Source organism: Lepidochelys olivacea, assembly GCF_965140295.1.
Source record: "Lepidochelys olivacea isolate rLepOli2 genome assembly, chromosome: 9".
Classification (NCBI taxonomy): Eukaryota; Metazoa; Chordata; order Testudines; family Cheloniidae; genus Lepidochelys; species Lepidochelys olivacea.
The window spans coordinates 7,532,907-7,550,968 of record NC_140419.1 but is presented as its reverse complement, the minus strand read 5'-3'; the positions used below and the strand labels follow the sequence as shown (position 1 = coordinate 7,550,968).

At 51.2% G+C, this 18,062-nt stretch overlaps 1 protein-coding gene across 1 annotated transcript in view; it reads left to right on the top strand.

Moving 5' to 3' along the window:
- Positions 1 to 18,062, top strand: part of LOC311525771 (uncharacterized protein) — a gene marked incomplete at its 5' end in the record, with an annotated part of 50,516 nt that extends 32,454 nt beyond the window's left edge. The window contains 7 exons of the mRNA XM_084638111.1: positions 1,500 to 1,649; positions 7,984 to 8,144; positions 10,082 to 10,258; positions 10,778 to 10,919; positions 15,479 to 15,684; positions 16,320 to 16,461; positions 17,793 to 18,062. Coding sequence (XP_084494237.1) covers positions 1,500 to 1,649; positions 7,984 to 8,144; positions 10,082 to 10,258; positions 10,778 to 10,919; positions 15,479 to 15,684; positions 16,320 to 16,461; positions 17,793 to 17,971 — 1,157 coding nt within the window. The 3' untranslated portion in view covers positions 17,972 to 18,062. The remainder of the gene's footprint in view (positions 1 to 1,499; positions 1,650 to 7,983; positions 8,145 to 10,081; positions 10,259 to 10,777; positions 10,920 to 15,478; positions 15,685 to 16,319; positions 16,462 to 17,792) is intronic.

The window sequence follows — 18,062 nt, the reverse complement described above, 5'->3', positions numbered from 1 at the left end:
TCACTCAGTGTCCCACTGGACATGACGTTGACACAACGCTAGTTTTTGATCATTCACACAGCGTGAAGGCTTTTGAAACCTGGCCAAGATCTTCCTTCCTGCTGGGTTTCAACTCATAGTCCTGCACTGTCATTCAAAAAAATGCTCTTTTATCCATGCCCTGCGTTGCAATTGACCTCACCCCACATCTGTGTGCGTCCCCAACTGTGAAATTATCCTCATATTTTCAGGTGATGTGTGAATTATGAAACCTATATCCTGCATGTTTGAAGCCCTGCTTTCTGTTTCACCTAAAAAATGCAACAAAACCCTCCATAACGGGGAGTTTTCCGGAGTTCATAGAATCATAGAATATCAGGGTTGGAAGGGACCCCAGAAGGTCATCTAGTCCAACCCCCTGCTCAAAGCAGGACCAATTCCCAGTTAAATCATCCCAGCCAGGGCTTTGTCAAGCCTGACCTTAAAAACCTCTAAGGAAGGAGATTCTACCACCTCCCTAGGTAACGCATTCCAGTGTTTCACCACACTCTTAGTGAAAAAGTTTTTCCTAATATCCAATCTAAACCTCCCCCACTGCAACTTGAGACCATTACTCCTCGTTCTGTCATCTGCTACCATTGAGAACAGTCTAGAGCCATCCTCTTTGGAACCCCCTTTCAGGTAGTTGAAAGCAGCTATCAAATCCCCCCTCATTCTTCTCTTCTGCAGGCTAAACAATCCCAGCTCCCTCAGCCTCTCCTCATAACTCATGTGTTCCAGTCCCCTAATAATTTTTGTTGCCCTTCGCTGGACTCTCTCCAATTTATCCACATCCTTCTTGAAGTGTGGGGCCCAAAACTGGACACAGTACTCCAGATGAGGCCTCACCAATGTCGAATAGAGGGGAATGATCACGTCCCTCGATCTGCTTGCTATGCCCCTACTTATACATCCCAAAATGCCATTGGCCTTCTTGGCAACAAGGGCACACTGCTGACTCATATCCAGCTTCTCGTCCACTGTCACCCCTAGGTCCTTTTCCGCAGAACTGCTGCCTAGCCATTCGGTCCCTAGTCTGTAGCTGTGCATTGGGTTCTTTCGTCCTAAGTGCAGGACCCTGCACTTATCCTTATTGAACCTCATCAGATTTCTTTTGGCCCAATCCTCCAATTTGTCTAGGTCCTTCTGTATCCTATCCCTCCCCTCCAGCGTATCCACCACTCCTCCCAGTTTAGTATCATCTGCAAATTTGCTGAGAGTGCAATCCACACCATCCTCCAGCTCATTTATGAAGATATTGAACAAAACCGGCCCCAGGACCGACCCCTGGGGCACTCCACTTGGAGTGGATTGGAGTGGATTGTCACAATCCATTCAGGCCTGAGGCCCCAGATAAAGCAACGAATAATGCGCTCACTCTTCTGGATTTCTCTCTCATGTTAGAAAATATATTTTAAGTTGAACTCTTACTTGGTGAATGATTTTGCTTTATATAAATAACGGATTCTCAATGGCCTCAGGTATCGTTATGACAAGTGGTCACACCTGGAAGCAGCAGAGACGCTTTGGGCTGATGACCCTGCGGAACCTGGGGCTGGGCAAGAAAGGCCTGGAGCACCGAATCCAGGAGGAGGCCCGTCACCTGGTGGAGTACTTTATGAATGAGAGAGGTACATCATTGCCAGCATAGCTGGGGCTTTTCACTTACCATAACCTTATTTTCATAGAATCATAAAATCATAGGACTGGAAGGGACCTCGAGAGGTCGTTTAGTCTAGTCCCCTGCATTGAGACAGGACTAAGTATTATCTAGACCAGGGGTCGGCAACCTATGGCACGCGTGCCAAAGACGGCACGTGAGCCGATTTTTAATGGCACACTGCTGCCTGCTGCCGAACCCAGGCCCGGGACCCCAGCAGGCAGCAGCGAGCCATTAAAAATCTCCCCCCTGGCCTGCTCTTCTCTGCCTCCGCCCCCCCTCCCCCTCCCCCACAGGGGTAGTGTGAAGAAGCTTGGTCCTGCTGGCTGCTGCTGCAGGGAAGGCAAGTTCCCCCTCCCCGGCCTCTTCCCACAGTGTGCTGGGTTCCTGCCCCTCCTCTGCTCCCTTCCTGCCACCCATCAGCTGACGGCCCTTGCAAGGGAGGGAAAGAAGCGGAGCCGCACTGCGCTCGCTGCTCCGGGGAGGAGATGGAGAAGAGGTGGGGATGGGGCTGTGGGGATAGGGGGTGGAATCAGGGCATATCCCCTCCAGCCCCCTGCCGTGAGCTGCTCTGGGCAGGGGGCTGGGACCACCCCCATGACCCTAGCCCACACTCCCAGTCCTCTGCCCTAACCCCTACACCCCCCACACACATTTCAGCCCCCTGCCCTGACCCCTGCACCCCCCCACACACACTCCCAGCCCTCTGCCCTGACTCCTGCACCCCCCCTCATACACTCTCAGCCCTCTACCCTGATCCTGGCACCCCTCACACACACCCAACCCTCTACTCTGACCCCTGCACCCCCCCATAACCCCAGCCTTGACTCCAGCACCCCCCACACATACCCAGCCCCTCCACACCCCATCCCCTGGCCCCTGCACCCCACCACCACCCCAGCCTTGACTCCAGCACCCCCGACACCTCATGCCCTGACTCCTGCACCCCCCTCAGATGCCCCCAGCCCTCTTCCCTGATCCTGGCACCCCCACACATACCCAACCCCCAACACCCCATTCCCTGACTCTTGCACCCCCCACATTCTCACCCCTACCCTGAGCACCAAACAGGAGCTCCTGCACCCCCCCCATTCCTGCCTGCACCCCTCGCACCAAATGGGAGCTGCCCATGTAGGCACTCCACACCCAAACCTCCTGCCCCAACCCTGAGCCCCCTCCCTCATTCTAGCTCCTGGCCAGACCCTACACCCCAACCCCCAGCCTGCTCCTTCACCCCCAGCCCTGTGCTCAGTCACTCCCACCCTCAGCTCAGTGCAGAGAGAGGAAGAGAATGGGCTAGAACCAGGGAGAAGGTAGGTACCCACTCTATGTAGGCAGGGCCGGGATCCCAGACCGGCAGCGGGCTGAGCGGGGCTGGCAGCCGGGACCCGGGCTGGCAGGAGCCGGCAGACGGAACCCGAGACTGGCAGTGGGCTGAGCCACTCAGCCCACTGCCAGTCTGGGGTCCCGGCCGCCAGCCCCACTCAGCCCATTGCCGGTCTTGGGTTCTGGCTGCCAGCCCCTTGCCAGCCGGGGTTCCGGCCACAGGCCCCGCTCAGCCCGCTGCCGGTCTGGGGTTCTGGCTGCCGGCTCCTTGCCAGACAGGGTCCCGGCCACAGGCCCCGCTCAGCCCGCTGCCGGTCTGGGGTTCTGGCTGCCGGCTCCTTGCCAGACAGGGTCCCGGCCACAGGCCCCGCTCAGCCCGCTGCTGGTCTGGGGTTCTGGCTGCCGGCTCCTTGCCAGACAGGGTCCCGGCCACAGGCCCTGCTCAGCCCACTGCTGGTCTGGGGTTCTGGCTGCCGGCCCCTTGCCAGACGGGGTTCCGGCCACAGGCCCCACTCAGCCCGCTGCCGGTCTGGGGTCCCGGCCGCCAGCCCCGCTCAGCCCACTGCCGGTCTGGGGTTCTGGCTGCCAGCCCCTTGCCAGCCAGGGTCCCAGCCGCAGGCCCCGCTCAGCCTGCTGCCGATCTGGGGTTCTGGCTGCCGGCTCCTTGCCAGACAGGGTCCCGGCCACAGGCCCCGCTCAGCCCGCTGCTGGTCTGGGGTTCTGGCTGCCGGCTCCTTGCCAGACAGGGTCCCGGCCACAGGCCCCGCTCAGCCCGCTGCTGGTCTGGGGTTCTGGCTGCCGGCTCCTTGCCAGACAGGGTCCCGGCCACAGGCCCCGCTCAGCCCACTGCTGGTCTGGGGTTCTGGCTGCCGGTTCCTTGCCAGACGGGGTTCCGGCCACAGGCCCCACTCAGCCCGCTGCCGGTCTGGGGTCCCGGCCGCCAGCCCCGCTCAGCCCGCTGCCGGTCTGGGGTTCTGGCTGCCAGCCCCTTGTCAGCCGGGGTCCCAGCCGCAGGCCTCATTCAGCCTGCTGCCGGCCTAGGTGAACGGAACCCCAGGCCGGCAGCGGGGTGAGTGGGCCAGCGGCGTAAGATCAGCATTTTAATTTAATTTTAAATGAAGCTTCTTAAACATTTTGAAAACCTTGTTTACTTTACATACAACAGTAGTTTAGTTATATAATATATAGACTTATAGAGAGAGACCTTCTAAAAACGTTAACATGTATCACTGGCATGCTAAACCTTTAAATTAAAGTGAATAAATGAAGACTCAGCACATCACTTCTGAAAGGTTGCCGACCCCTGATCAAGACCATCCCTGACAGGGGTTTGTCTAACCTGCTCTTAAACATCTCCAGTGATGGAGATTCCACAACCACCCTAGGCAATTTATTCCAGGGCTTAAACACCCTGATAGTTAGGAAGTGTTTCCTAATGTCCAACCTAAACCGCCCTTGCTGTAATTTAAGCCCATTGCTTCTTGTCCTATTCTCAGAGGTTAAGAACAATAATTTTTCTCCCTCCTCCTTGTAACAACCTTTTACGTACTTGAAACCTATTATCATGTCCCCTCTCAGTCTTCTCTTCTCCAGACTAAACAAACCCAATTTTTTCAATCTTCCCTCATAGGGCATGTTTTCTAGACCTTTAATCCTTTTTCTTGCCTTTTTCCAATTTGTCCATTGAAATGTGGCACCCAGAACTGGACACAACACTCCAGTTGAGGTCTAATCAGCATGGAGTAGAGCAGAAGAATTACTTCTCATGTCTTGCTTACAATACTCCTGCTAATACATCCCAGAATGATATTCGCTTTTTTTGCAAGTGTTACACTGTTGACTCATATTTACCTTGTGATCCACTCTGAGCCCCAGATCCCTTTCCCCAGTACTCCTTCCTAGGCAGTCATTTCCCATTTTGTATGTGTGCAGCTGATTTTTCCTTCCTAAGTGGAGTACTTTGCATTTGTCCCTATTGAATTTCACCCTATTTACTTCAGATCATTTCCTTAGTTTGTCCAGATCGTTTTGAATTTTAATCCTATCTTTCAAAGCACTTGCAACCTCTCCCAGCTTCGTATCATCAGCAAACTTCATAAGTATACTCTCTATGCCAATATATAAATCATTGATGAAGATATTAATATTTTCCGGCATGTGATCTGTCAGACCCGTGGGAAGAGTGAATTCCAGAGGGGAGGCCTCTTCCTGGAGGTCATTTGGCTCCAAGCCCCAGAGGGTTTAATATTAGACAAGGCACTTGGGTTAATATTCCCCATATCAATTGTCAGAAGCAGGTCGCTAAGGTAGCCAGCAGCCAACCCACAAGGGCTTTACATGTCAAAACCGACACCTTGAATTGCATCCAGAAATGAACTGGAACTGATTTTGGCTGTGGAGCAGGGGTGTGTTTCCTGTAGGCACCATCACCAAGTAAGCACTCAGCTGTGTTCTGCGCGAGCTGACATTTCTGCACTGTCTTCAGATGCAGCCCCCCACCCCCATGGAGTGCATTTCAGTGAGCCATTCCTGAGGCAGCAAAGGCTTGGTGTGATGGGGCATCTGCCCACACAAGCCCTAGAAGGGGTTAAGGTGGCCAGGTAGGTCAATTAACTGCCCAGGCTGCACCTGCAGGAGGAGCCAAGGAGCAGGAAACTGATTAGACAAGGCTCAGCTGGGCAGAAACAGGAGGGGCCTGAATAGAGCCCAGGAGCTGAGAGCAGAAAAGGGGCTTCAGGGAAGTGTGTTGGGATTACAGAGGGTAGTTCACAGATACTCCCTGGGAGTTCTGGCAAACCCAGAGTCGGGGAAAGCCAGGAAGGTAGGAGAAGGCTCGAGGGAAAAACAGCAAGGAACAGGAGTGCAGAGCTTGGCTGCTGAGTAGAAGGCCCCTGAGTGGGAACCCGGAGTAGAGGGCGGCCCCAGGTTCCCCGGCCAGTCACTGGAGGAGTGGCACAGTCAGAGCAGTAAAGGGAAGGCTGCCATTTTGTATGGTGGGACTTTGATACCCGTCCAGATGGAGACAGCTGCAGAGATGGGCAGGGTCCCTTTAACACATGTAGTGACCTGGCTGGAAGGGTGAGTCACGAGGAGGAGGCTGTGGTTCCTGGAGCGAGAGGGGTCCACAGGGCGAGAGAAAAATGGGAGAGACATCTCCAGACTTGAGTACCTGGTGTCTTTTGCTCATAGTTCTTGACACTAGTGTTTGGTGATCTGCACTGGGGGGGGGTCTGCTGGCCTCTGGGTAGAATTTAAGGTGTTGGCTTTGACCTACAAAGCCTGGGATCTGCGAACTTCATAGACTACCTCCCTCCCTGTTCCATGTTGCCACTGTTACGGTCATCAGTGTCCGTGTGAGTTGGAGTGCCCTCGATTTATGGGAAGGGGTGCAGTTACATCATTTTCCAGGAGAGGCCCTCAGCTCTGGAATTGGTTTCCACCCTGGAAATAGCTTGGTATTGTTGACCAACCTTCATCCTTTTTGCCTGAGTGTTTGGGGAGGGAGGAGCCTGATGGTGGTTATTGGCTGTAGGGGATGGGAGTTTGGCACAGTACGTCCCTTTTGACTTTGTCAGGCTGGGGCCTGAGTGTTTCGTGGGCATTACTGCTGGTTTTAGTTGCACAGTTTCTTCTGACACTATGTCAAAGGCACCTGGAGTAATAGATTAACCAAAAACAGGTGGCTGGTTTTAGTGTGAATAAAAATTAATAACTGTGTCAAGGTCCAAATATGGGAGGAAAATCACAAGCTCCTTTCCAGACATAGGTAAAAATACACTCTTGGCTATTGCTTTTATAGCATCCAAACACAGCAGGGAATCCAGGAGAACCCAAGCCTGAGCCCCCTCCTAGCACTCTTCTATCAAAGGGGCAGATATCAACTCCACTATCCCCTCGACCTGTTTTCCCCAATCAACCAGCTTGTCTACGTAGCTAATTCATTGCATTTCTAATGCACCCTATCATCATCATTGTAGCTAATCATCATTCCTAGGATCTTGTCTGGGGTAAGAGTCAGCCAGCTAGCTGCCTTCATCCAGGCCTCAGTTTTGCAAAGCCCCTGCTCTGTCCAGGATCAAGCCCATAGGCCCAAATTCCACTCTGCCATCACACCCTGTGCAACATGAGTGAAGTCACTCAGATTCTGTGGACTATACGTTAGGACAGAAGTAGCCCCAAAGTCTTAGCCCACTGCTAAGTGAGATCATCAACAAATAAGACCCAGTGCTGTGTTGGTACCATTACCTGCTCTGTAACTAGAGTGAAAGGGGTCCTAGAAGTGAATGTAAAATAGATACCAGTGACTGTAATGACTGGGGAGAGAGCATAGCAACTTGGTGACACATACAATGGATTGATGTATAGCCAAGCTATCCTATAGCTCATTACAAAACAATGGGGTATATTCACAGCCTTGCTCTGCTTCCTTTGCCCTGCTGGAATAGTTTAGAGAAAGAGCCAAGCAGAGAATCCAGGAGCTGTAACCAGCTTCCTGAAGCCCCTCCCCACTCCTATCTGCTGCACCAAGCAGACCTCCGCCACCGGAGAGAATCCAGCCTAGTGAGTTTAGTGGGAATTCTGCAGCTGGGAGGAAAAAGCAGCCGTCAGTGACGTGCCCAGCAATCTCTCTCTCAGCCTGGGACAGGAGAACCTGCTGGCATGTGAGGGGTGTTACTGGGCAGGAGCTCTGCTCACGTCACCAAGTTTCAGTGATGATCTGCTACCGCCTGGACTGCTGCAGAGATGGGCAGGGCCCCTTTACCACACTGAACCTTCCGCAGAGAGTTGGTTTGTAACCAGCTTGAGTTTTCTTTGATTGCTTCTTTTAAATGTTTATTAGTGAATGATGCTGGATACCAGAATCACAGGCTCAGAAACATTCATGACTGAAAAGACCTGCTAGATCCCAGGCTCCTTCTCGTGCCAGGAGGGGGAGACACAGTAGCAGGCAACTTTCATGTTAATAACTGTGTTTGCAGGACAGCCCTTGGACCCGAGCATCTTCTTCAGCCAAGCTCTGTCAAATGTCATTTGTGCTGTGGTTTTGGGACATTGCTTCTCCGCTGACGATGAGACCTTCCAGCAGCTGCTTAAAGCCAATGCCTGTTTGCTCATATCTGCGAGCACCCTCAGCGAGAGAGTACGTTCCCAATTTGTCGCTGTTATTTCTTTTGCCCCCCTCCCCAAATGCGGGCTGGGCCCCTCCCTAAATAGAAGATGTCGGACAGGAACTCCTCCCTTAACGTTGTAGTTCTGTTCCGGAAAAATGCGACTTTAAGTGAAACGATGTTAAGCAAATCCAATTTCCCCATAAGAATGAATGTAAATGGGGGGGGTTAGGTTCCAGGGACATTTTTTTTTGCCATACAGTCCAGTCCAGTCCTATAGTTGGGAGGTGCCCCCGCCTCACCTCACACAGGCACAGCCTACGGGCACTGGAGGCAAGGAGGCTGAAGGAGCTGTAGGCTAGGAGAAGCAGGTTGCACAGCGGCAGCTTCCCCTACTCTGCAAGCACCAGGGGCGGGGGGCTCCACCCTTGGCCCGCCCACTCCACCCCTTCCTTCCTCTCCTTGGGTTTGTTGCTCTGCCACCCCCACCTTGAAGTCCTTCCATTGGCCACCCCTCTTCCACCACAACAAACACAAGCTACTTGTTCTTCCCTTCAGAGACTTTCACAAGTTAGCTCTTTCCTACCTAGCCAGCCTATTCCCCCCCACAAGCTTTCTCCTCGACTGGCCCCTATGAGTAGGAAAGGTTACCATTCAGCATCTGTATCCACCACTGTACCCTCTTTCAAACCATTCCTATGTTAAAAGCATGTTAAGTTTGCACTGTCAAGCACTCCAAAGTTACGATATGCCAGAATTAAGGTTGTCCATGCAATCTTAATTTGGTCCCCCTTGTGCATATACATTATGATAGTGCCTTTAATTACACGATCACTTCCAGTTTTTTCATGAGACCCCTGTCTCCTTTAGCACACAGGATGAACAATGCTCATGGAATGAGCCACTATTCAAGGTTTCTTTTTATCATCCTCATGCAGTGTGTGGGTCCGTGCACACCACTCAAACCCTGCTCTAATACAGAATTATTCATTTCCTCCTGGGCTTTTTTGTGGTGCTTTCGTGGTAGAATCTTAGCGCTTTATGAACATTAATGAGTTTATCTTCACAGTGGAGAAAAAAAGCCAAAATTGCCACCACGATCAACTAAATTTGGGGGCCCAATCTGAGACGCCCAGGGACTGATTTTTCAGAGTATTTAGCATTGTAGAGCACTTCAGATGTTCAGAGCAGAGCTCCATTGACTTCAGTTGTAGCTGTGAGTGCTCAGGTCTTCTGCAAATCAGACCCCTGGTATCTTAATTTGGATACCTAGAAAATGAGAATCCAGTGGCCACCTGTTAACATTTTGGACTACGTGACTTGCCCGGCGTCACCTAGGAACTCAGTGGCAGAGGTAGACCACAGGTTGAAAATCTCTGAAACCAAAATCAACGAGGAGTCCAGTGGCACCTTAAAGACTAACAAATTTATTTGGGCATAAGAGTTCGTGAGTAAAAAACCCACTTCTTCAGATGCATCTGAAGATACGGGTTTTTTATCCACGAAGGGTTATGCCCAAATAAATTTGTTAGTCTTTAAGGTGCCACCGGACTCCTCGTTGTTTTTGTGGATACAGACTAACACAGCTACCCTTTGATATCTGTGACACAGTGTCAAAACACCAGTGTCTTTGAACTCTTTAGCTCAGTAGACCTTTACTTTCCGTCTGTTCCATGATTCTAAGCCCAGAAGAAGCAGACATCACAAGGGGAACTTGGAGCATCTCTCTCTCTCTCTCCGTGTTTGTCTATATCCAAATATCTTTCTGGACACTAGCGCTAGGTTCTAAAGAGTTTTAACCATCAGTGTCTAGGCTGAAGCCCCATACGTGATGCTGAAAATGTGTCCTTCAAAGCAATTGATCCAATAGCAAAATTCCCCACACTGGGCATTTTCGTCTTTGGAGAGCTCCTCCAGGAATGTGTTAATTGCAAAGAATGAAAGCAGCTTCTTTGTGTCTCTCCTACAGCTGCACAATACTTTCCCCTGGCTCATGGACCACCTCCCAGGACCTCACAAGAAGGTGCTGTCCTCCCATTGGTTTCTGTATTGTTTTGCAAAGGAAGAGATCAGACGCCACGAGGAGAGTGGGGTACCAGATGAGCCACAGGATTTCATTGACTTCTACCTGGCACAGATGGTCAAAGTACGTTTCTGCACCGTATGTGACTATAACGTCTCTACAACTCCATTCCACCCTTCTAGCACAAACCTCTGCAGACTAAAGCAGAAAAGCTTCTTGTGATGGGATCAGGTGCGTGGCTGGGTGGGAGAGTGGCAGAGTCAGAAATCTATAGGGCTCCAGCCTGGGCAGGCAGACGGTAAATGACAGCTCAGTGTCAGTTACAGCTCGGCAGCTTCCTAGAAACCCGGTGATAAGGAAGAGGGATCCCTTGTCCAACGGGCCCAGGCCAAGCGGTGTCTCAGAAGGGTGTTGCAAAGCAGCACAGCACAGAATTGGGATTGAAGGCAGTGACGGGAAGTAACAAAATCAAGAACCTGGAGGGCATCAGAAAAAACATTTCTGTTTTGTGATTTGCTGAAATCAGAAATACTAAAAAGACCTTGCAAATGGCAGGGAGTCAAAGGAATGAGCAAGTTCTGCTCTTTATCACGTTGACTGTCCTGCCTCCCGTGTCCTAATTTATCCCTCTGTCCCCTGCAGTGCAAAGATGACCCCATCTCTACATTCGATGAAGGTAACCTGATTCAGACTATCCTGGACCTCTTCATAGCTGGTACAGAGAGCACAGCCACGACCCTGCGCTGGGCACTGATCAGCCTGGTGCTTCATCCCCACATCCAAGGTGAGGGAGAGGGAGACGGGAACACACACCATGGATGCGAGTCTGCATGTATGTGGAAAATTACCCGGTTCTGCCCGTTTTTATTCGACAAATGTTCGTTCTAAAACTGACCATTGGCGGCGGCTGCTGCAGCCAGCAAAGCAGTGAGATTTCTGGTCCTACAATCATTGAATGACAGACATTAGAAGTGACAATGCCTCATAGAGATGCCTAGGCCCCCCACTTCCCCAGTCCAGCCCTACTGTGGGATTGTTAGTCCACCTGCTTTAAATGTCTTGGGCAATGGGACTTCCACCACTTCCTTTGGGAGACTGGCCACAGGCTAACAGATCTCACCAGTGGGAAGTTTTCTTTCTACAGCAGAACCTTCCTGATTCATCCTTTGCTATGCCACAAACCTCATGATTCACACTCTAAATGCACTGGGACGGGATTTCCACCCCACTCAAGCAGAGCTCAGGTTCAGTGGGGAGGAGGGACTGCAGCCTGCAGGACCTGTTAGGTGCTTCTGGGTCATCAGCCACCCAGCCCACCTGGGTGCAAGTTAGAGCTTCACAGGAGCAGCTCCGGGACCTTACATCAGCAGAAAACCAGGCCTAGTGGAGCTCTGTTCGTCCATGCTTCTTCCTCTCCCTGCCCTGCCTTCACCCCGCCCCTGATCTGCCCCCTTCCCTCTCCAGATGCCGAGATGGGGGTGGCATGGGCGGTGGCTCTGCTGCCTCGGTCAGCTATCTGCCTAGTGATAAGTTGCCCTACACTGGTGGACTTTTCCACTGGCCACCTCCAGTCACTGTGGGTCTGTCTACACTGCACACTAAGCCTGGGTTCTGATGCAGGTTTGCCCCAAACCCCACTTCTGCCCATATACAGATCAGTCTGACTCAGGTCAGCAAGCACTCAGAGCCCGGGTCCTAGGACCTGGCCGGGGGGATGTCAGAGCCTGAGTCATGTTGTAACTCAGGTCCAAGCCCTGTCATTTGGTGGGGTGAAGGCAGCTCAAGCCACAGACCCGAGTCAGAAGGTCTGCGCAGTGCAGTCTGGACACGTTAGCATGGTCATGAGCCTAGGTCTAGCAATTGTAAACCCAGGTTTACAGTGCAGTGCCGATGATCAAGCGTTTAGAAACACCAAGTCCACAAGTCCAGGCCCCGCATACCTTGGCTTAGGGTTCAGTAAGACCACTTGTAAGACCACTTTGTGCTGTGTGAGCCTAGCAGCCCCTCCTCACGTCTCAGCAACGCTCTGGTAGCAGAGATGGTACGGTAGGCAGGTCTCATTACCGGGACGTCATGCATGTTATTACAGAACACTTACCCATGTGGGTTGCAGTGTTACCATCCACACCTAAAACTCAGTTGCTCTTGCCCAGTTAATGAACAAAGGGCTTTTTGTGTTTCTCCTCCATGAGGCATTGAGCGGAGCTCTCTTCAGCGCCCGCCCCCCCCAACCCACCCCCGTGTCGTATCAAATATAAACAGCACCATGTCCCAGATTTCTCAGGGCCCTCGCTGAAATCAGCATCTGGCTGGAGAACAGCTGGCTGGAGCTGAACCCAGGCCAGACTGAGGTGATGCTGGTGGGAAGTGCTATGAAGAACTTACCTTCTCGACACCCATCCCCCAGTACTGGAGGAATGTGCCTTCCGACTGAACGGGTCTGCAGCCTTGGGTCTGCAATGGCAGGTACAGATGCTCTGGAGCCCGCCCTTGTGGCCATGGTTCCCTACATCACAGTGTGACAGTTCTCAGGGCACCCAGGACTGTGAGTTTCCTGGTTACCCTCCTGCCTCCAGAAAGGGATGGACTTGCTTGCACTTAGCTGAGTGTCAGCTACCTGACCCCACCAGCCTGTTAGCCATCCCAACAACCTCCTCGGGAGCAGGCCAGCCCTTCCTTTGCCTTGCAGGCTAATAAGAGGTGCACCCCGCTCCCGGAGCCCCTCTGAAGGGTTCCCCTGTAGCATCCAGCCCCTTATCCACTGAACACTCGGAAATACCAGGGCTGCTGTCCCCAAAGACACAACGTACACACCAGCTTGTTTGATTCAACTCAGGATCTGCTCCTTGTATCACACCACAGCACTGAGCTGCATTTCTAGTGAAAACAACGATCAGTGTATTATCAAAGACTCGCGGTTCAAGAGATCGTGAGTACAGGTAATGGACACAAAGGTTGCATACAAAACAACATCAAGAACACACTTTCTAGAGACTAAACTTAGTTTACCAGGCCAAGCTTTTGGCTGAAGAAGTTTATCTCACCCCAAAGGTCTTTTGCAGCATTTCAGCCAAGGTTGGTTGTGATCCTATTTTCAGAAATGTAACCACACTGACCAATGACTTCCTAGGTGGAGGGTAAAGGTGTGTCTTCCTTGTCTTCTCTTTATATCCCCCACTCATTGTCTGTTCTTAGGGTCACAATAACCCACCCTAGCTTATTCTCCAGTGTGCTGCCTTCCTGTTGATTTCACATCCCCCTGTTGACTTTGTATGTAAATGCGGCTTCCATTGTGTCGGCTTACAATGCTTAGAGCAGAGGGTTCCACGCTGCGGGGTGCGCACTCCTAGGGGGTGAGGAATGTTTGGGGAGGAGTGGAGGCCCCAGGGCACCCCGCACAGGGGTTGGGGGGGGGAGCAGCACCCAGCACCGCTCCACTCCCAGCTCTGCTTTGCCTCCGGCCGCAGCTCCCAGCCCCGGCCCTTCTCCCTACCCCAGACCTGCCCCCAGCCTCTGCCCCCTTACTCCTTTCCACATCCTCCCCTGCCCCGGGAGCTGCGGCCCCAGCCTCTGCCCCCTTACTCCAGCCCCGAGTGCCATGGTCCCAGCCCTGGCACCAGGGGCTGGCGGGGGGGGGGGGGGCGACAGACAGGGGTAGGGGGATGTGACCTTCAAAAGTTTGGGGACCGCTGGCTTAGAGATACAGGTGAATACACACCTTTTGTAGGGCACCAAACCTATTTGTCAGCTCTGCCTTGATACAGACTTCAGGACCATATTTTCAGCTCACACACACACACTTACTCAGGCTTGGTCTCGGCATGAGGCAGTTTACATCGACCTAATTATGTCAGTGCCTACACTGCAGCCTGGCTCCCACCAGTGTAAGTGCCCACCTACACCGACATCATAACTCCACCTCCAGGAAAGGCGCAGGGCTTATGTCCGTGGAGTTAGGGTGACGCAGTGTCCGTGTAGACACAGCGTTCCTTGCATTGGCTGTTGGCTGTCAATTTCAATGACTGCGGTGGTTATAAATTGACCTAACATAGGTTGACTTATGTTTCCAGTGTAAACATGCCCTCAGTATGTGCACAGACATTTCACAGCGATAGCGTGACCAGCAGGACCCTGGCTTTTGTTTCAGACCTCCCATGACCAATGTTCCCTCTAATTTTTCCCCACGCATGTGCGGAATGAATTTTGTTCTGTGCACCAATATGGAGGTGATGCATGGCAGGGCTGGGGGGTTCGGAGTGTGGGAGGGGGCTCAGGGCTGCAGCAAAGGGTTGGAGTGCGGTGTGGGTGCGGGCTCTGGGGTGGGGTTGGGGTGAGGGGTTCAGGGTGCGGGAGGGGGCTCAGAGCTGGGACAGAGGGTTGGGGCGCAGCGGGTGAGGGCTCCAGCTCGGGTGGGGGCTCTGTTCTTTGGGGAACCAGAATGTACAGTCCAGGATCAGGATAGTCTTGCAACCCCCTTTACCCGTTGGCACTGAGGAGTTCTTAGGGTCGCACCCAGTTGCCCTCACAAAACAGGGATGGCTATTTAAGCCTGGAAAACAGGGCAGCTGCTCCCAGCTCATATATAAAGATACAAGCCTGCTGCCCTAGGGAGAACCAGTTTGCTGCTCGCTGATAGTGTTTTTTCCTTGCGTTAACATTTTCTAGGCTTATTCCAATCCCTGCAGGTGGTTCCCTTTTGCCTTGGAAGGTTTGTGCTCAAGCTATTTGGCCACTTTCAGGTTAAGGAACTGTGAAGAATATACTAGGCCTGCTGTAAAACTACAAATCTGACATTGTTCTGGGCCTGGCTAACTCCTGAACAGTCTATTGGAGCCCAATTCCCCCCCCCAGTGGGTACCATTTCCATTTCCCTGAGCCCGTGGGGCTTCCAGTGCTGGGGGCAGGATTTTCATCAGGCTGCTAGTGCACCCCTAGGTGCATCAGACAAACAGGAGTTTGGTCTGGGGAATGAAGTGAGAAGAAACTTTCCCTGCACTTTGGGATGCTCCTGCTGCACCTTGCCTCCAGCACCCTCTCACTGCAAAGAAAGGGAACGCTGTGCTCCAGGGCTGAATTTGGCCCTGATGCTGAGTTTCAACTGGCATCTGTGAGTCTGCTGGGAAAGTGCAGATCTCCCTTAGAGATAAAGATGTAGGAATCACCAGCGTAGCTATTCCCTTGGCATGGCTTCCCATCACCCACTGCAGTTAACCAGCATTAAAGGAGTAATTCCTCCTTCAAGCTAAAGGGAATCCTGCAGGGAAGTGACAGAGCCCCAGAATACGCACATATCTCTGGGCATGCACTCACTGCCTGAATACGTGTCCTTCCATTTGCATCAAGCTAAATGTGTCTCCTCAGAGGAGGTCCAGAAGGAGCTGGATGCTGTGTTGGGTCCTTCCCAATTAATCTGCTATGAGGATCGGAAGAACCTGCCCTATACCAATGCCGTGATTCATGAGATCCAGCGCTACAGTTGCATTGCCCCGGTCGGAGTCCCCAGACAATGTGTGAAGGATACAACACTCTTGGGGTTACCTGTCCCAAAGGTACAGAGACATTCTCCATGCTTATACCCTCCTCTCCCACCAAGGGGGTCAAATGTACTAGGAATGCAACTCATTCGTGTTTCCAGATATATAACGTGTCTGCTTCTCCTTGCACCTTCTGAAGTCATCAGCACTAGGGCAAAGTGAGACAGCAGAGTACAGCCGCTTTGTACACGTCCCGGTAACATGGTACAAAGTGCAAGGAAGTGGATAATCAGGCGCTGTGTCTCTTTATCGATATGTCACACTGCCCTGAATTTGCAAATGCTACATCAGCCCCTTTAAACCTCTCACTGGCTTTGCTGCTTCGACATAAAAATATAACTTTGTGAATCTGACACATTTAAAATATGAAGCATTAACGTTTTTCTTCCATTAAGGAATCTGTATTAAAGCAGGGAGAATCCTGGGAAACTGCCTCTTCTTTTGGGCTCCATCCTGCTAGCAGATGGCTCAGAAATGATGAACAGAAATAAAAATATACCATCCAGTAGTCTCCCAGTTTACTCCAATGAGACAGCTCTCCCCGGGGGACATGCCATGCACTACAGTACATGAGAATTGAAAACTCTCTCTTTAAGCACTGCTCTGAGGGAGTGACGGTGAGAACTAAGTCAGATCCTTCTTCCTTGCAGGGCACTGTCATCTTGCCAAATATATGTTCCGTCTTGTCTGATCCTGAGCAGTGGGAGACACCTCACCAGTTCAACCCGACTCATTTTCTGGATAAGGATGGAAACTTCATGAGCAGAGAAGCGTTCTTACCATTCTCAGCAGGTAAATGCACTGACAGCTAAACCATTTTTCACGGGGGAAAATTGTGAATGCATAATTCAGAGAGATTTACAGTTAAACCTTGCTAATGTGCACGCTTTATCATTTGCACTTAGAATGGCAAACTCCCCTCGCTTCTCAGCAAAGATTTATTTGCAGAATGCCATGGGTGGGTTCTTCTACTACACAATTTCATTATTTGTACAAAAATCACAGCACGCTGGCCATCATTAAAATGACAACATTTACAGCTAGTTTCCACAGTATGACATCTGAGATACCACAGGGTTTTCCCCTATACTTCAAAATTTAAATGTTGACTTTTAATGGGAAGCGCTGTGTAGACTCATAGACTTGAAGGCCAGAAGGGACCATCTTGATCATCTAGTCTGACCTCCTGTACATTGCAGGCCACAGAACCTCACCCACCCACTGCTGCAATAGACCCCTAACCTCTGGCTGAGTTACTGAAGTCCTCAAATCATGGTTTAAAGACTTCAAATTATAGAAAATTCACATTTGCACTAGTTTAAACCTGGAAGTGAACCGTGCTCCATTCTGCAGAGGAGGGTGAAAAACCACCAGTGTCTCTGCCAATCTGACCTAGTGAGAAATTCCTTCCAGACCCCAAATATGGCGATCAATTAGACCTTAAGCACGTGGGCAAGACCCATCAGCCAGACACCTGGGAAAGAATTCTCTGTAGTAACTCAGAGCCCTCCCCATCTAGTGTCTTGTCTCCAGCCATTGGGGATTTTTGCTACAGGCAGTCGCTGATGGGTCACAGGCTATTGTAGGCAGTCCTGTCACACCATCCTCTCCATAAACTAATCAAGCTCAGTCTTGAAGTCAGATAGGTTTTTTGCATTTTGTATAGACATGAAAATGGAATGGAAGTTGTCTAAATCAATTTTGTGATAGATTTTAAGTGTTTGCTTGCTTATTAATTTGCAAAATTCCTTAATAAGCAATGGATTTCTCGGTCATTAGTGCAAATTAGCCAAGTTCTACTGTACTAAGAAATCTGTGGACTGTGCAAATGACCCCCTCCATCCTTTTGGGAATAGTCATGTGAAGAATGATTCCTAATGCTAATTACCTCATAAATGCAAATTCTCAGATGCACATATGCAGGCCTAGCCTCAGACCTTTGACTTCAGAGGTAAAACATGATTTTGCTTTTAAGCAGATCTTATTTTTCCTTTCTCACTGAGGACTAGAATCCTGCCAAGTCTGAAATTTCTCATGCTGTCATTTTTGAGTTACACAAGCAATAGAAGGGAAATGTTTTTTTTTCTTAACTCACTAACTGCCCATCCCCTCTCCCCCGTTAGGGCACCGTGTGTGTTTGGGGGAGCGCCTGGCAAGGACTGAGCTCTTCATCTTCTTCACCAGCCTGCTGAGGGCATTCACGTTCAGGCTGCCGGAGGGAGTGACTGAAATTAACACTGAGCGTATTTTGGGGGGCCTATTACAACCGCACCACTATAAGATCTGTGCTATTCCTCGCTAGGCTGCAGCAAGTCACAGACGACCAGGAAACCCAATAGGCAGGTGTTTCTCATAGTGAATTTCCATAAGTAAACAAACTATAAAACAAAGAA